Source organism: Parasteatoda tepidariorum, chromosome 9 (genome assembly GCF_982258835.1).
Source record: "Parasteatoda tepidariorum strain Cologne lab strain chromosome 9, Ptep-v5.0, whole genome shotgun sequence".
Classification (NCBI taxonomy): Eukaryota; Metazoa; Arthropoda; class Arachnida; order Araneae; family Theridiidae; genus Parasteatoda; species Parasteatoda tepidariorum.
In genome coordinates, this window is record NC_141763.1 from 16478681 (window position 1) to 16496698 (window position 18018).

At 33.5% G+C, this 18018-nt stretch overlaps 2 protein-coding genes across 2 annotated transcripts in view; both read right to left on the minus strand.

Annotated features, from left to right (window-relative positions):
- LOC107442942 (uncharacterized) overlaps nucleotides 1-17643 on the minus strand; it is a 96471-nt gene extending 78828 nt beyond the window's left edge. The window contains exon 1 of the mRNA XM_021144629.4: nucleotides 17484-17643. The gene's annotated coding sequence lies outside the window, so the exon portion shown is untranslated. The remainder of the gene's footprint in view (nucleotides 1-17483) is intronic.
- LOC147803340 (uncharacterized) lies at nucleotides 4730-6417 on the minus strand. The gene has a single exon (XM_087150955.1). The coding sequence runs from the start codon at nucleotides 6380-6382 to the stop codon at nucleotides 4745-4747; it is 1638 nt and encodes a 545-aa protein (XP_087007081.1). The 5' UTR covers nucleotides 6383-6417; the 3' UTR covers nucleotides 4730-4744.
- Nucleotides 17644-18018: the final 375 nt, after the last annotated feature.

Genomic DNA, 18018 nt, shown 5'->3' on the forward strand with positions numbered 1-18018 from the left:
GTAACCTGCACTTTACCACTACCATACCTGCCAACTTTTAATCCCATTATCATTTTTCCCAGTGGTATTAAAATGGAATTAAAACTTCAATTTTAAGCAAACAAATACATTGCATTTGAAAAATCTTAAGTTGACAACCATGATAGTAATGCATATTAATATATGTGCTTCATTTTTGTAAGAATAATGGTGATCAAAATCATTTAAAAATTAAGTTTATAAAAGAAAAAATAGTATATATTTACTACCACTTTAAATATCAAAATAAAATCTTCCGGAAAATCCGGAAGAGTTGGCAGGTATGCACTACTCTAAAGGCAATTTCATAGTTCGGAGTTGCCTGTAGGGTTGCTTAATTACCCAAACTGTTGCTCGTAATAGTGTTACCATTTTTTGTTACTTATCTTAGCATTTGACTAGTATTATTATTTTTTTATGGGATGCTATTATCTCATATTTTCTCAACGTAAAAAAAGGTGGGAAGTAAATCGTAAATGCTCTAGAATTGATACCCATTTAATTTTATGTATTAACTTAATTGATTTATTGTATTTACTCAAAATTTCATCCGATCATTCTCTTCATCTACGTCAGCGCCATTTTTATTTACATTTGTAAACGTCATAAAAAGCAAGCAAACTGATAGCTCCAAATGTGAGTTGCTCTTATTTATAGGTAATTTTTCTCACAGCGGAGAGATGGCTGATTGACACGAATTCCGCATCCGACTTGCACCGACCACAGTGCTGACGTAAAATATCCTCAGTGGTAGACGGATCATGGGTGAGAGTCCTCTAACCGTGGGAGGTTTTCTTCTCCATATAACGCAAATGCGGGTCAGTTCCATCAAAAAATCCTACACGAAGGCAATATTTCTACTAATACTTTTGTATTAGGAGTTCCCTTGTCTTCTGGATTGGGTTCAAAATTACAAGGCTACGGAGTTGAACATTAGTAGTCGTAAATCCAGAAAATTGGGTCGTCTGTTCAGCGAAGGTTTTAAAATAAAGTAAAATAAAATAACAATTATCAAGCCAATGTCTTGCTTCAACAATATTTTACCCCTTCAAAACACAATGCTTAATCAAAGCACGAAACTCTTTTTTATTCATTGTTTTAAAAATTACTAATCTAGGGTCACTTAAACCGCTTGTAACCTCTAAACTGATAATCAGGATGTCATGAAATTTTGACAATTATCATTTGACAGTTGCTACTATTTATTATCCATATGATTCCGATTACAGTGATGCCATTTATGTGTCAGATCGGAGATTTATTTAGTGATGTTTTATACTGGGAAAACTTTATGAAAAAAAGTGGTAAACCATTTATGCTTAGACAAACGATATATTATTGAGTGGTGACTATTATCACAAAGAGGTACCCAAAATTTTAACTCTAAGCCTATATCATATCAAAAATTCAACGTTTTTTTTAATTTTTTTAGAGCACCACAAATTGGTATCACTCAGGGCTCGAAAAAACGCAGAAATTTTACCCGTCCCCGAGGACGGCTTGTCCAACTATGTACCCGTCCTCCTTTGAAACTAACCCGTCGCTTCCAAATAAATAAAAATATAATTTTCTCTTATTTATTACAAACATTTATATAAATTGCACAATGAATTAGTAGTTACTAGGATTACAAATACTAGGATTACATTATACAGTAATACTCATTACATTATATAGCATATACCAGGTTACTAATAGTAACCTAGTATTTCCTTCATGAAATAATTTAAATGACAAAGGTCAAGTTATCTGGAATGTCAATTTATCCGAGGGTACTGCGTTTCTTAAATGAATCAAATATGACGTTTGGCAGTTCCACAATCAAGCCAATGATTTACAGAGGTTTCTGCATAGAAATCTGAAAGGGGTTTTCCATTTAGGTAGATGCTCATAACTGCGTTAAACGCTTCTTGTTTAAGATCAGCACGTAATGTGTTTTTTTTTGTAAGTTCATTGCTAAAAAGCCTCTTTCAACCGCTGCAGTGCTCCCAGACAGAGAAAACATCAATTCCACCATGAGCAATATGTTGCTGTATATCTAGATTAGAGGGTCATTTTAGAAGTGAGGCGCTAGACTCTTGTAAGATAACAAAAATTGAAAATGTATCACGAACATTAACGGGAAAATGGCCGTCCGCGCGGACGTCGGATTCTAGAAATTTGTTGTCCTCGGGGAATTTTTGACCGCCGAGGACGGGCGGACGGGCTGTTTTTCGAGCCCTGGTATCACTTTTACCGAAATCGTATCAGCGTCATTCTACGGCAAAAAGCCTAATCGCTAGTTAGATATTGCCATTTTCTTTTATAATTTTAATAAAATCGTTTAGTTATTTGTTTTTAATTTTAGTTCCATAAAATGCTTAGATGTTCTTTAGAATGTCGTGTCTCAGTTAAGACAAAATCCACATTTTGTACTCGAAACTGTTATTAATAGATCAAAACTACTGGAAAACTTTTAAAATAACTGATCTCTTTTACCCAGAATTTTTAAAGTCAGAATCTAAAAGTAGAAATAATTCTTTGAAATATGACTTAAAGCAGGCGAAGTTCAGTTTTCATCGAACAAATTATAAATTACTTTTGTTTTTGTATTAAGCTATGATGAAGTAGATGTGCCTTCATTTCCCTGTAGTTTCGTCGAGAAAAGAACAAATCAATTATTTCCTGAGAGAGAAAAAAAAAATTCTCTTAAATAAATAACCGAGCTATAAGGAATCGGTTTGAAATATAAGTTCTGAAAGTATTGATTTTCATATCCATTATCGTCATGCTCCAACAATTTTCATCGAAGAGATGTCACTTAAGTAAAGAGAGATAAAAAAAAAAGAAATTCATTTTAATACGTTGTAGGAATCGAGATGTTTGATTTCTAGGATCTTCTAAAGTAATATTTTAACAAGAATCGGAGGAAAAAGGGGGGGTGTCTTGGAAAGTGATTTCGCCTGTTCCCAGATTCTTCCTTTCGTAGTTCGAATCTTCTCCAAGATAAATTATTTTCTCTGGAAAGATTCGAATAAAAATAAAATGGAATTTGCATGTAGGTTTCGAATTTCTAGTGACGCATCGCTTTTATAAGAATTTTTTTTTCTTCAAAATCCTTGTAGAATGTGTTTATCTGATCCTTGAGACTGTCTCATACTTTAGAAACTAAAAATATTGAACTATTTAAATTCATAGCTGCTACGATTGCTGAATGTACCGTGCGTAAAGTAAAAAACAGACCATCCTGAATAACTTTTGACCTGATGATCGGATCTTCACGTTCTAGGGACTCAATCTTAAGAATTCGAGAGGGTAATCTCAAATATGCTAATTAAGTAGTGCAGACGATATTTTAAGTTACGAAATTAGACACAAAAATAAACTCTCTCTGAGTAAACATACTTTTTTTCGATGAATTCAGATTTACGATCATAAAAATATAGGGGGTAGCCGCAATCTGAGGAATATAGTTCCAATAATTTGGTCCGGAGAGTTGTCCAAAGCTTGAACTTTTTTATTGTTAATTTTACTTTTGCTTATTTCACCATATCTCGAGACCTTTTCAAGCGAATTGAAAAATTTCTGCAACCCAAATATAAAATTAATTTATCCGAAGATAATTCTGTGAAAGAAAAAGTAACTTTTTATTAAATATTATTTTTTGTAATTTTTTTAAATAATGGTTGAAAAAATTTGAATTGTAAGGTATACAACTTTTTGCATCATTTTAAAGAATGCAATTTTAAATGGCAAGATACAAAATTTTAGCGAAATCGGTCAAACATTTCATGAGAAATCGAATTTTAAAAATACTACTTCCAAATTTCGAATCATTATGTTCGAGAACGTGAAGATCCGATCATTAGATCAAAAGTTAATCAAGGTGGTCTGTATTTCTTAGCGCTGTATGCCAAATAATAAATGAAATTTCAAACAATGATAAAGCTTTAAAACAGGTTCTAGGAACTCTGAAATTTATGTTTAAATCGGTACCTTAGATAAAGTAGATATTGTTGAATAGTTAAAACAAGCGAATAGATTTACTCCTTCCAAAAACTAGTTAAAGAAATAGTTTTGCTACCAGTTTTTCCTCTATTCCGTCTCGCTTTCACCCATGATCACAAGGGTTGGACGAAATTATATACTTCTTCTTCTTCTTTCAAATCCCCCATTTCTAGCCTCGCTAAACAAGGTCCATGAGTTTGTTCACCATCAAAAAGTCTAAAACAAGTAAGGGTCTTTCTATAAGGTCTTGTTTTAAAAGACCGAGGCAGTCCAGTAGATGTTCAGGGGATGCCTGGGCCGAAGAACACTTGGTACAGAGGGCAAAACACTTTTCTCCTCCAGAGTACTTCAGTGATTTAAATTATATACTAACATCACGGAAATAATCTTTTGTTTAACAGCAAATGTTTAAGATTTTACGTGGCAAAATTGTTGACACAACTTAAAAGATCAGAAGAAATTTTGTCCTTTTTACCCTTGCAAAATTTGCATCGACTAAAAAGTTAATATAAAAGCTACTTTCTTTCTTCTATATCACCATAACTGAAAAGCATTCTTATATGAATATTGCAATTCTAACAAATAATTTCAAAATGGCTGCTATTGAAAATAAAAAGAAGTTAGTAAGCTTTCTCAAATTATGCCAACAGTTTTGTATGTAAAATGTTCCACAACATTTACTGATAAAAGAAAGAATGTTTGTTGTTGTTGTTGCTAATTCCCATCTGGTCTGACGGGGTCAGACCAGATCAATGAATCCGTTGACATTCAGAAAATCCGAAACCAGAATAGGAGACGAATGAATGTCATTCCAGTCCAGCCCTAAACAGTTCAAGATGTGCTCAGGTGATGCCTGGTTTTGTTGGCATTTAGGGCAAAGAGGAAAGATTTTTTGATTTGCAGAAAATGTGAGACTTTTTAGGTGTCCACTGGCCAGTCGGGATAAGCAGGTGTTGGTTTGCCTATCACCAGGGAGAGATAGAGAGAGTCCTGGTCTTTCTGCTTTATACCAGTAGTGAATAGGTGGAAGCAGCCACTTTTGTTTGTTCTGGGCCTTTTGCCTTGCAAAAAGTTCAAGGTATGTAAGCTCTGAGGTGGAGGGAACTGGATGGTCTAGTCCCTTCTTTGCAAGAGTGTCAGCCAACTCGTTGCCGTGGATATCGACGTGGGACGGGATCCATTGAAAGTGGACCTCATGCTGTTGGGAAATGAGCTTTACTTTTTGTAGGATCGAAAAACTGGTTTTATCTCCAATGAGGGCCCAATTTTTGAGGTGTTGAATTGAACTACGGCTGTCAGATAGTATCCAAGTATTTCCAAGGTGCCCTTCACTCAAGATTTTCTCTAGTCCCCTGTTGATTGCAATTAGTTCGCTTCGAAAGACGGAGCAAAAATCGGGGTTTCGTTGATGAAGAGTGTAGTTCTCTCGAGGTGTTTCAATAAATACTCCACTGCCAGTCTGTCTATCCATTTTACTGCCATCAGAGAATATTTTGATGTCGTTTGGAGGGATTTTATTGATGATTTCCAGGGACAATTGTCTGAGGAAGTCAGGCACACAGTCTTTCTTGTCAAGCATGGTAGGGAGGCTTTCATGGAAACTAACATTGGAAAGATCCAAGCAAGTACTAAGATTGCTATGAAGATAAAGAGGTTCAATATTTTCAGCGATTAACAGTTGTGATTTAACATGACTAAAAGGACTGTTTTTCTTTAGCCTTTGATTGCAGGTCCAATTATTTAGGTAAATAGCAGTTAAATTGCCTTGGTCTAAACTGGAAAGTTTATTGTAATATTTCACTAAATTAGCTTGCCTTCTGAAATTTAGAGGTTGCAGATCTGCTTCGTAAAGAACGATCTCTGAAGGGCAGCTACGTTTCAGTCCAGTGATGATGCGAGCGGCGCTCAGTTGAACCTTTTCCAATTTGTTTAAGTTAGATTGAGAAGCACAGCAGTAGACAGGATAGCCATATTCAAGAATTGGTCTAACAAGAGCCTGGTAGGAAGTCCTAAGAGTAGTTGCATCTGCTCCCCAATCCCTACCAGCGATACACTTAATAATATTTAGGCGCTTCCTAGCCTTCGAGACAATATAATCAATATGTTTGTTACTTGTAAATTCGGGATCGAGAATGTATCCTAGGTATTTTGGGTGTTTCTCGTAGGAGAGCTTCTGGTGTTTGAGAAACAAGGATGGTTCATATTTATAAAGTCGTTTATTAGTAGTGAAGAAGGTGGTTATCGATTTGGTTGGGTTGAAGCTCAATTTGAATTCATCTGCGTACTTGGACAGGGCTTCTAATGAGTTGTTGAGTCTCGACTCAATCTCGGTAACGTCGTCACCGCTACCCCAAAGAGCAATATCATCAGCAAACATTCCGATGCGAGTCCCGAGAGAAACAGTTTTCTCTATTCCGGCCATTAGTGTAGAAGCTATTCCATGATTTTGTACAAACCCCGTAATTTCTGCTTATTCTTTAAAAGCTTTACTCAAGAAGTAGAGTTTTAGAGGAAAGAGTAATATTTTTATATGTAACTAATGGCATTTGTTGTCACAAAATAATACATGTATGGAAAGAATAGGCAACAATTATTTTTTTTCTCTAAACAGCGGATCTTAAAGCTTCTTAAAAGTTGTTTTAAGAAATGGAAGACATTAAGAAACTTCCAAAATCTCGTAAAACTACTTAAGAAAATCAATGATTTTGTTGAGCATGCTAGAGATACTTTATTTAACATTTGCGAGTGTAAATTTAAGGATTTTTTTATTATAGAAATAAATTGCTATCCTTGGAGCAAAAGTTTTTAAGAGATCCGCACACGGAAGAAAGGTTATAAGTTATGTGGATTTGCCTCAAGTTGAAAAAACTTTTAAGAGTACTAAAGATATGACAAATTAAAGATCAACCACAATAGAAATTTCCAACAGCCACTGGTTATCAGAATTACAAACAACTAGTGGACTGCGCCCCCTGCTCGCTAACGCTCGCAAACCCCCGAAAATTGCTACGCAATCTTATATGGTTTGCTTCGCAAACTAAGCTCGCTTCGCTCGCTACTAACTTACGTACATTGCAAATGCACAAAATTCTGAGAATTCAAAACAATCACTCAAATCCATTTAACAACTTTTTTTTAAAAAAAAATTACATCTTTTTAGTAAATACTAAGTCATTAAAATAAATTTGAATTCAAATAAATGACATGTAATTCGTTAAACCTATTAGAAATGTGCTATAGTATAATTCGTGATATAAATCAAAAATCGTCAAATAAATTCGTAATATATAAATTCGTGAAAAAAAGCGCTTTCGACAAAATACTAAAATAGAGATCTATCGACAAAGACTACTCACTTCTGCCTAGCTTAATAGTATGAGATTGCCGCAGCTGATGCTCTCTGGTTATTTCAGTTTCCGTTTTTAAAAGCGCTATATGTTGAGCCACCTCAGCTAGATTTGGCATGTGACATTTTTAGCGACAATCATTGGTCGATTCGCCGTGTAAGAGAAATAGTTACGTAAACAAAACAAAGTAAACATTGCCACCGGCGGAAAAGAAATACAGCCAAAATTTGGGAACCACGTCAGAGAATTATATATATTAGATTTTGTTAATGCGAGTAAAGGAAATTAAAAGAACGAAATTTGTTAAAACAAGATCCCCATGGGTCTTACAAACTTTAAAAAGTGATAAGGATAATGGAACAAACATTGTTATTTTGATTTATTTATAATGACCACAACATATTATTTTATAAAGGAGATATATCTGTGTGAGAATCCAATTTTGCTGGTCCCAGTTATTAGAAAATACCACCTTAAAGTTAAAACTTCAAGATGAACGGGAAAAGACCCGTAAAAGACCACAGGCTCCCAGATAAATTTTGATAATGATATTGCTAATAAGCACACAATTACTTAAGTCAATTGATCCTCTTAGTTTTTGTATTTCAACAACATTACAAAACAACAGCATCACAATATTAAAGCTTTAGTGTTATTCGATTTCATCTGTTTGCGAAAGTTAAATTGTATAGAAAAGGAGTAAACTGATGACTGAATACTTTGAATTGATGTTACAATTAATAAAATCGCTTTGAAACTATTTTTCAAAGTATTTTAAGATTCTAATGCTACTTTACTTTAATATTTAACAAGATTCATTATTTACTTATGCATTAGGAAATTTCTACTAAAACTAAAGCAAATTTATTTACACTATAATGATTTTATTAATCCTTCTAAACGATTTCATAGAGCCAGGATAGGCCTGGTTGGCAGAGCACTGGGCCCATTTTCAGGAACTCGTGGACTCGATCCCCGCTGTTCGAAGACTCCCCCGTGTAGTAAATGGTGACTGATGCACGTGAAATCTGTCGAGTCTCAAAGTCCTCCATGTTCCTATAACAAATCATACCTCTGGGGTACTGATACATTAGTTTTCCTGTCCTTTGGATTGGTTCAAAATTACATGGCTACGGAGTTGAACATTAGTAGTCGTGAATCTAAAATTGGGTCATCTGTTCAATGACGGTTATCATATAAAATAAAAGCCAGTAAAATACGAGTAAAAAAATTGATAAACAAAAATAAATAAATCATAATTTTAAAAGAAATAAATTGTAAAAGATAACGGTAATAAAATTATAATAGTTAAAGTATGTGTAGAAGTCAATAGTAAAAAATTAAATAACAAAATTACACGCGAAACAAGATAAAATAACAGATAATACTGTGTGTACGTAGGTTTATAATGAATCTTGTTAAATATTAAAGTAGTATATTATTGATCAGAATCTCAAAGTACTTTGAAAAATAGTTCCAAAGCGAATCTATTGATACATCATTATAACAATCAATTCAAAGTACCCTTTCTCTATGCAATTTAACTTTCGCAAACAGATAAAATAAAATAACACTAAAGCTTCAATATTGCGATTTTGTTGTATTCTAATTTCGTTGAGACAAACAAAAACCAAAAGGATGAAATAACTTAAGTAATTGTGTGCTTATTGCTGCAAGTAAACAGTTCGCTATTTTTTATGACCTCTTTCATCGTATTAAAGAAGATAAAATAAAAAAACTTTATGCATGGATAAAAGTATAAATTATTCTTGAAATGGTGAAAAAAAGAAACTGTTGTTGATAAAATCAATGAATAAAGCATTCATTAAGGAGGCAAGGAAATAATTCAGTAGGGCTGTTATTGACGTTTCTAAAAATACCAAACTATGCAAGGTATATAAACTAAATGTGACACAACCCCAATGCAGTTTACTTTTTCCTCTGGTTTACCAAATGATAACTTAGTCGTTATTTTGTTAAACGAAAAATCGCGTGACCGTCTCTATCATTGCGATTTTGTCATGTAATCCAATATCGTTTATATTTAATTCTGTGGAATGGTGGTTTTATCTCTATCTCTTAATTTCTTTAATTCAATGAGATACTTTAACGTTTTGTGAAATTATAAATGAGAGTTATTAAATTGTTAATGTGATATTAAATCGGCAAATTAGTTTATCCACAAGATTCTATAATAACATGCGAGTTCAATATCGGAATACTTGGGAATACTTGCGAGTTCAATATCGGGACAAACTCACCGCATCGCTGGTTCATTGTGAAGCTGTGCTTTCGGCAGCATTGTTCTGTATGCGTGGTAGTGATATTTTAAAAGCAAATTGGAACACTAGAAATCGTTTAAGGATTTTCCATCTGGCGGCATCCTAAACTATTTTGCAAAATGCAACTGTGTGGTAAAGAAGTCGTGCACGAACTCTCCGCTTTCCGGCTCCCTAAAAAACTATACGTGCCTGGTGAGTCACGATGGCTCAGGGGATAGAGCGTTCACCTTCCAATGAGACGAACCGGGTTCGAATCCCATTCGATACGAATTCAGCATCCGGCTTGCAGCGACCACAGTGCAGACGTGAAATATCCTTAATGGTAGACGGATCATGGGTTAGAGTCCCCTTGACGTCCGGCTAACAGTGGGAGGCTTTCGTGGTCTTCCTCTCCATGTAACGCAAACGCGGGTTATCTTCATCAAAAAGTCCTCCACGAAGGTCCATTCCTCCCAATACTCGATCCAGGAGTTCCCTTGTCTTCTGGATTGGGTTCAAAATTATAAGCTACGGAGTTAAACATTAGTAGTCGTAAAACCATAAAATTAGATCGACTGTTCAACGAGGGTTATAATATAATAATTATAGTATATATGCCTGGTGCTCTCGCCTCCCAATGAGGTGATCCGAGTTCGATCTCAGCGATAGCTGGTCCATTCGAATTCCGCACCCGGCTTGCACCGATCACAGTGCTGATGTAAAATATCCTCAGTAGTTGACGGATCATGGATTAGAGTCCCCTTTCCGTCAGGCTAACCGTTGGAAGTTTCCGTGGTTTTCTAATCTATATAACGCAAATGTGGATTAATTTGATCAAAAAGTCCTCCACGGAGGTAAATTTCTCCCAATACTTGATACAGAAGTTCCCTTGTCTTCTGGATAGGGTTTAACATTACAAGGCTACGGAGTTGATCATAAGTAGTAGTAATCCCAACAAATTGGGACTGCTGTTCAATGACGGTTTTAAAATAAAATGAAATATATATATATATATCTGTTGTCCGCCACGAAAGCAAATTACTCCCAATACTTGATACAGGAGTTTCCTTGTCTTCTGGATTGGGTTCAAAATTTTAATCATTTAGAAAAGATTTTGCTGCTTCTTCTTCCAGCAATGTTATACCTTTTTTTTTAATCTGAAATGAAAAGTAATCTATCTTTAGATGCTGCGATAATCTCCAATGCCTGCTGCTGTGCTTGGGGTTTTCTGATACCAGGTATATTGCTACCAATATACCTGGTATCAGAATTACCAGGTATATTGCTATCCAGGATGTTACCGCGAGAGATTAACCTAGCTAATCTGGATTAACTGAGTTGCTCCGTTTAACCCATTAAACGCCGCTATATAAACCATTCAGGAAAAATTGGAATTTTCGTTTGTTTTAAGGTGTAATAAACATTTCTAATCATATGAGCTTTACATTTTTTTTAAAAAAAACTTTATTTGGTCAAAGGATATAATGGGGTCCCAAAATGGGAGACTTGGTGTTTAATAGGACTTCACTTACACACTACGCTACAAGTTAAATGTTTAGTTTCATTACTTGCATATATTTTGATAAAAATCGCAAAATCTGTTTTAATGGGATCAATAAAGTTACATATGAAATAAACATGCTTGAACGAAGCAAAATAGTTCATAAATATTTTTACCTGTTTTATTATTCTTGTTTAACTTTGCCTGTTTTACATTTTTGTATGAAACAAAATTGTACAATTTTTGCGAAGCATTACTTTACATTTTTCACAACACAAACGAGTGTTCGTTTTGCACAACTTACATTTTGACTGCTTACCAGCCTGTGTAATGAAGTGATTAACTCCATCAGAACGTATAATGGTATTTACTTGCCCAAATAGTCCAAGTCCATTCGGCACAGTTTCTTGTCCTTCGGATTTTATAAAACCCATGACTACATCTCGAAGAAATGTTGATTGTAACATCTGTCCATTAACCTCACGATGAACCCTCCTTGCTGCTACCACAGCCATGATAAGAGTGTAGGTGAAAAAGGGCCACCACCACTTTTTACCCTTTATTTTGGGTCTGTAAGTACTCAAAAATATGTCAAGAAGATCAATACCGCCCATGTTCTGATTATACGAGGCAACTATTCCTTGCAGAGAAGTAAATCAATCTCCTTCCTGGACTTTTGGCACCAGCGTTTTACTTGTCCTATTGGTTTCATTCCTCCAAAATTTGATGCCAGGCATACAATTTTATTGCCTTTCCATTTTAAAACACTAACACTCTTTGTTGTAATGCAGACGGTGTTCCTCTTTCTTTTTTCACTAAATTCTTACTGTCTTGCAAAAGGACAATCTTTAAATCTGTTCTCTCACCGTTCCAGTTATACGGAATTCCCTTTTCTTCAAGCAATGGCAGAGAGTTAAAAAAATTGTCAACATACACTTTATGTCTTCGGCAGTTTTCTACACGTTCTATCAAATCTAAGACGACTCTTGTTCCGAGGGGTCTATTGCATTCAGCTGTTGTTTCTTTTTCCACATAAACCTGCAAACTATATGGATAGCTTTGTGAAGAAGTAAGAGCCCTCAATTTATAACCAAATTTTATGGGTTCTCCTCGCATGTACATCTTTGCAGAATGTCTCCCTGTGTAAGGAATCATGTCCTCATCAACGCTTAAGTATTCAGAAAATGTCCTAAATTGTTGCAATTTCTTACAAAACATCTCAATAAAGCATTTCACTTTGGCCAAATTGTCGGCGGTATCAATTTGATCATTATTGCATAAATGATTGTACTTTTTTATGGCTCTAAATCTTTGCCTGCTCACGACATTTTGTATAAAGGGCAGATTGCAATCTTCTGCATTACTCCAGTATAAATCCTCTTGCTGCAATGAATGGTATCCGCTAAGCAATAAGATTCCTAAAAAAACATCTAACATCTTTTCAGATAAGGAAAATGCATAGTATTTATTGTTCTGCTTAGCGTACCTTAGTATCTCTTTCATCAGATTCAAAATATCGTAATCAAAATACATTTTAAACTGTTCATACGAAGTTTTGCCTGCTAATTCAGGGTTAATTTCTTCTGATAGTGGTGTTCTTTTCTGATTGAATAGAATCCAATTTATCAGCTTTGTCCCAATTGTAGAATTTTCTCTTAGATTTCTTTTGTTTTTGCGTTCCAAGGCCGTTTGCTATAACTGAGACTGATTTCATCATTTTTTTCGAATTTTTTATATTTTACTTGCTTATTTTCAATTCAGGTCTGGAAACGTGACGGAAAAGAGAAAATACTGGTAGTAGAACTATTTCAATAATAGATAATTTCCGGGAGGAGTAAATCTATTCTTAACAATAAACAATTCAATATTATTTAGTTTTTCTCGAAGCAGAAGCAATTCAATATATAAATTGTATCCGTTAAAAATTTTTGGTAGTCATGGATATTTTATTATTCCCGAAAGAAAGCTAAAAATGACATTTATTTGTTACCAGTTTTTACTCTTTTCCGTATTGATATATATAGACTTTCAGCCCTGTCTCAATTGTAGGTAAATCATCTTCATCACTCGAAAAATACTTTTCAGGGAGAGACCTCCTCTTTTTCAAAGATGTTTTTTTTTCCCGGAAACATTCCGTGTTTTATTGTGTTTCACATTCAGCTCTATTTCTCTGCAGACATCTACTGGCAAAACGTCATCTAAATCATTTTCTTGAAAATCTGCTTCGTCAGTTACCTTACTTGGATCTGGTGGTAAAACGTAATAATACATTAATCTCACCTGAGAATTCATCAGAATCTAATGTTTCCATGTAATCCAATGCCTGCTGTACAGTTAAAAACTTGCGAGCCATTTTTAGCATTAACTCCTTCCGAAAAAAGTATATAATGAAGTCTTAGATTACCTTTTCCTTATTAGTCTGCTTGCTAGAATTAGCTTTTACGACAGGTTACCACCATAATTAATTATACAAAAAAGAATCAGGGCATTAGAATATTCAGCATTTTTTCACAATTTTTTTCATCTAGGTTAATGTTTGATTAAGAAGCGATAGCTTAACTTAAAAAGAAACAGGATTTTCGTCTAAGATTTTTTATTTAATTTAAAGTGGTAGCAATAATTATTCCTTTTCTCTTTTAATTAATCTATTGTATGATCCATGATAACTCGATAATTTTTAATAAGAGAGAGAGTTCTGTTCAATATATAAACTTTACAAATATTTATTTAAGAAACAAACATAATTGGTGCTCTAATAGAAGAGAGCCACCACATGATTAAATCAAAATAATAAGAATTAGAGAGTTACATTAAAAGAAAAAGTACTAGGAGCTAAACAATTTCGTCGAACAATGTGTTGACATCAGACGCAACCTAGATTTATTGATTTAATTTAAATTAATTTTAAACACCGCTATGCATTAATATATTAATCATGTATATATAGGCATGACAGCCATATAATAGTGTGTTGAAATTCTGACAAAATTAATTTTAAAAAATTATATGTAATTGTAATTCAACCATTGTCACTTGAAAAAAATCATTGTTGGATAAAGAATAAGTTGGAAGATATGAAATGGTGGTTTGAAACTAGAACACATCGAAAATGAGAAAATTCGCTTTATCTCCATACTTCTAAGTCGTTTATTTATTTACACCCATGCTTGTGAAAATTGTACCATGAAGGAATTATGCAAATTAAACCCAACTTACATCAAATATAAAGTGACGTAAGAGACGCAACTAATTAGAATTGCAAAGCGATTGCGCATCTTTATTTTACCACTATCAGTATGAATTTGTATATGTGGAATAAATTTCATTAATTTTTAGCAAATTGGCAAACCTCCAGAAGACCTCCCATCCCCAAACAAGGGTTCTATGACGTCAGCTCTAGCTAATCTTTGTCAGCAAATTGGCGTATTAAAGTTGAACAAAGTTTCTCTACATAAATTAGTTATATACATAAGTTAGTTATATGTTAATTAACTATAAGTTAATTAAATACAAAGCCGCATCACATATCGAATTAATTGAAATATAATTCCTTCTAGTCTACTTAGTTTAGACTTATTATTCGTTTATGCATTTTATTGTAACCGTGATATATTTTTGTTTAAGTATACCTGGGAACTTCGATGCATAATTAGTTTGTTTATGTTCCACATGCCTCCTGTCTTTGTGGTAAGTCTCAGTGTAAATATATAGTCAAAAAATTTAAATTTTTGAGAATGGATCTTTGCGAAAAAATTTAGAATGTGTCACTTAAGATAATTGACACTTGACAAGCTTAGCCTACTCGAAATAGAATGGAAAGAACATTTGATAAAGTAAACAAATGCCACGTTTCAGCAACCAATCAGGATCGAGATACCCACCCTTCGTTACTTGCCGGTACCCCATTCCTTCATGGTGTTGAAAATTTCACAAACATTAGTGCATTTATTTATTTATTGTTTCATATACATATGCAGGCTCGAGTGATGATTACAAAGTATGAACTGTAAGCGCGCGTCAAATTGAAGAACAGACAACACAAGTCTGAGGGATGACATCACAAAGATGCATTCGAGGTTACCATGGGATTCGAACCCTCTACCTCCACGCTACAGAGGGTCTGGGAAAAATGGCGGGACGGCTTAGTATTATAGCTAAAAAATAAGTGGTATCATTACGATATATCCGCCCCAGCAATGGACTAAAAAACTTAGAAGCTAAAATGAGCAAATAATAATAATTACTATCAAATTCTAGTGTGAGAATTTAACTAAAACCCAAACAAATATTAACGATACTCATGTTAGCACAGACAGTACTTTATCAGGGGACACTCTGCCATGCTAACATGGTGAAGCCTTTCTGTTGTCAGTGTGTCCTAGATGAAGTACTGTTAGTGCTAACATGCGTATCTTTAACATTTGTTTATATTTTTATTTAAATTGTTTACTTGAGACAGTTTTGGCATTAGTTGCTTATAGCGCTTTTCCATTTTGACTTATTTTACTTTAATTCTGGTCTTCATTTTAGTTTCATTCAATTTTACATACTTATATTTGATATCAATTACTAGTTATAAGAGTTACCTTTCAGCATTACCCCATTTCAATAGCGTGCCGAGAACAACACCCCTCGGCACCTAGCGATCGAGGACTTCATTCGACGTCTATGACTAAGGACACTAAAACTCTAAAAACTATTATTTTTTTCTTAAATTGTAAAAGCAATACTCTCAAGTAAAATCATTTTAAGGCGAATTAAATACGACTTTCATAAAATTTAACAATGAAGTTTTTGATCATTTAGTATTTTTTACTTGTAAAAAGTGAAGAATATTTTGTTTTATAAACTATACTTTTTATGATAGAAGCTTTAATTTATACTGAAAACACATTTAGATTTTTATAAATATACTAGTGGGCAGCCCCCCCTGCTCGCTAACGCTCGCCAACCCCTAAAAATTGCTCCGCAATCTTATATGGTTTGCGCTCGCTACTAACTTAAACCTTACGAACAAATACACAAAATTCTGAGAATTTAAAACAATCATTCAAATCCATATAACAACTTTTTTTTTAAAAAAAATTACATCTTTTTTGTAAATACTAAGTCATTAAAATAAAATTGAATTCAAATAAATGACATGTAATTCGTTAAACCTATTAGAAATGTGCTATAGTATAAAATCTTAAGATAAAATTTCTTAAACTGATATCTCTTTAAAAAGGTTAAAATTCTGGCTGGTGAGAATGCTCTCTCTGGTTATTTCAGTTTCCGTTTTTAAAAGCGCTATATGTTGAGCCACCTCAGCTAGATTTGGCATGTGACATTTTTAGCGGCAATCATTGGTCGATTTTCTAGCGTTGCCATTCGGGGAGTTGTAATGAGTCTTTTTTTGTCCCCGTGTAAGAGAAATATATATATATATATATATATATATATATATATATATATATATGTATATATATATATATATATATATATGTATATATATATATATATATATATATATATATATATATATATATATATATATATATATATATATATATATATATATATATATATATAGATTAAAATTGATTTCCTCTTTTCAATTCTTACCCCTTACACGCGACTGACCAACTCCTCCTATAACTGAAAGGCTCCACACGGTTTCTTATGAGCAGGCCGATCTGACCACTATGAAAAGGAATCAATTAACGAAAGAGCCATTTATTACAAAATCTATTAAAAATAAGAAAATGGTAGCAGATATTTCTCTAAAAATTTGTTTAATTTATAAATATGATTGGTTTGTCTTATTTACTTGTCAACCAGTACAGATTCAATTCTCAAATATGCATGATAAATTTCTCTCAATTACTTTTAAGATAAAATTTGGGTAAATGCGCACAACTGGTTCAATTTTTAAATCGTCTGCGCAGACTACTTATTAAAATCCGTGTGGGGGGCTCTCTGATGTTGGAGGTGATGGACAGACCCGATTTTAACCCATTAATGCTCAGCCACTAAGAGTGAACCATACATATGAAATAAGTGGTAGTTCTTATTTGTTTATAGAAGTGGATATTTTTTTATTTTACTTACCACTTTTAGCTTTAGAAAAGGCAATTAATCTTCATTTCTGATGCAAATATAAGTATTTAGATTGTCAATATATTGTGATAAACGAAATAATCTCGACTCTGAAAATGATAGTCTAGTTAGGAAAAACATGTGCTACCACTTTCTTTTTTTATATGAAAAAACGAGCGTCCTTTAAAAATAACGCTAAAACAAGGAATGAAAGCACTGCCCTTATTTATCAGAACAGAACTACGACCCCTATAAGAACACTTATTCTTTAAAAACAATAACTACACTTACCTTTCTTTATGTAGATAAAATCAAAAATTGGCGTTTACAAGGGATTTAAATTCATGGTACAATTTACTCTTTGCTTGCTTATCTTTCAAACATAATACAATTGGGACTAAATACATACGTTATTCTAAGTCTGCGGTTGAAAGAGGGTGCATATTCAGTTTTGGAAAACATATTCGAGTCTCGCGGGAAAAACATGCTCTCAAAGGTATCCATAGAAACGGTCACGTGACGTCACGAATAGAATATAAATGTATTCTTCTCCTTGTTCTGTTTTTTCTTCTTCTTTGAAATACTACGAGGGAAAAAAAGAAGAAGCAAAAATAAGATTCTCTGAGGACTAGATACATCCTCTTAGATTTTTGCTTTTTTAGAAAAGTTACAAAACTTTTCAAACAAAAGATTAACAATTTCAAGATCCCTTTCACTTTTAAGCAAAGCGTTTTACTTAAAGTTGATAGAAGAAAATACTTTTCTCCGACCGCGGTGAAATTTAATCTTTCTTATTTTAAAGCTCAAATCATTCCACATTAATCTG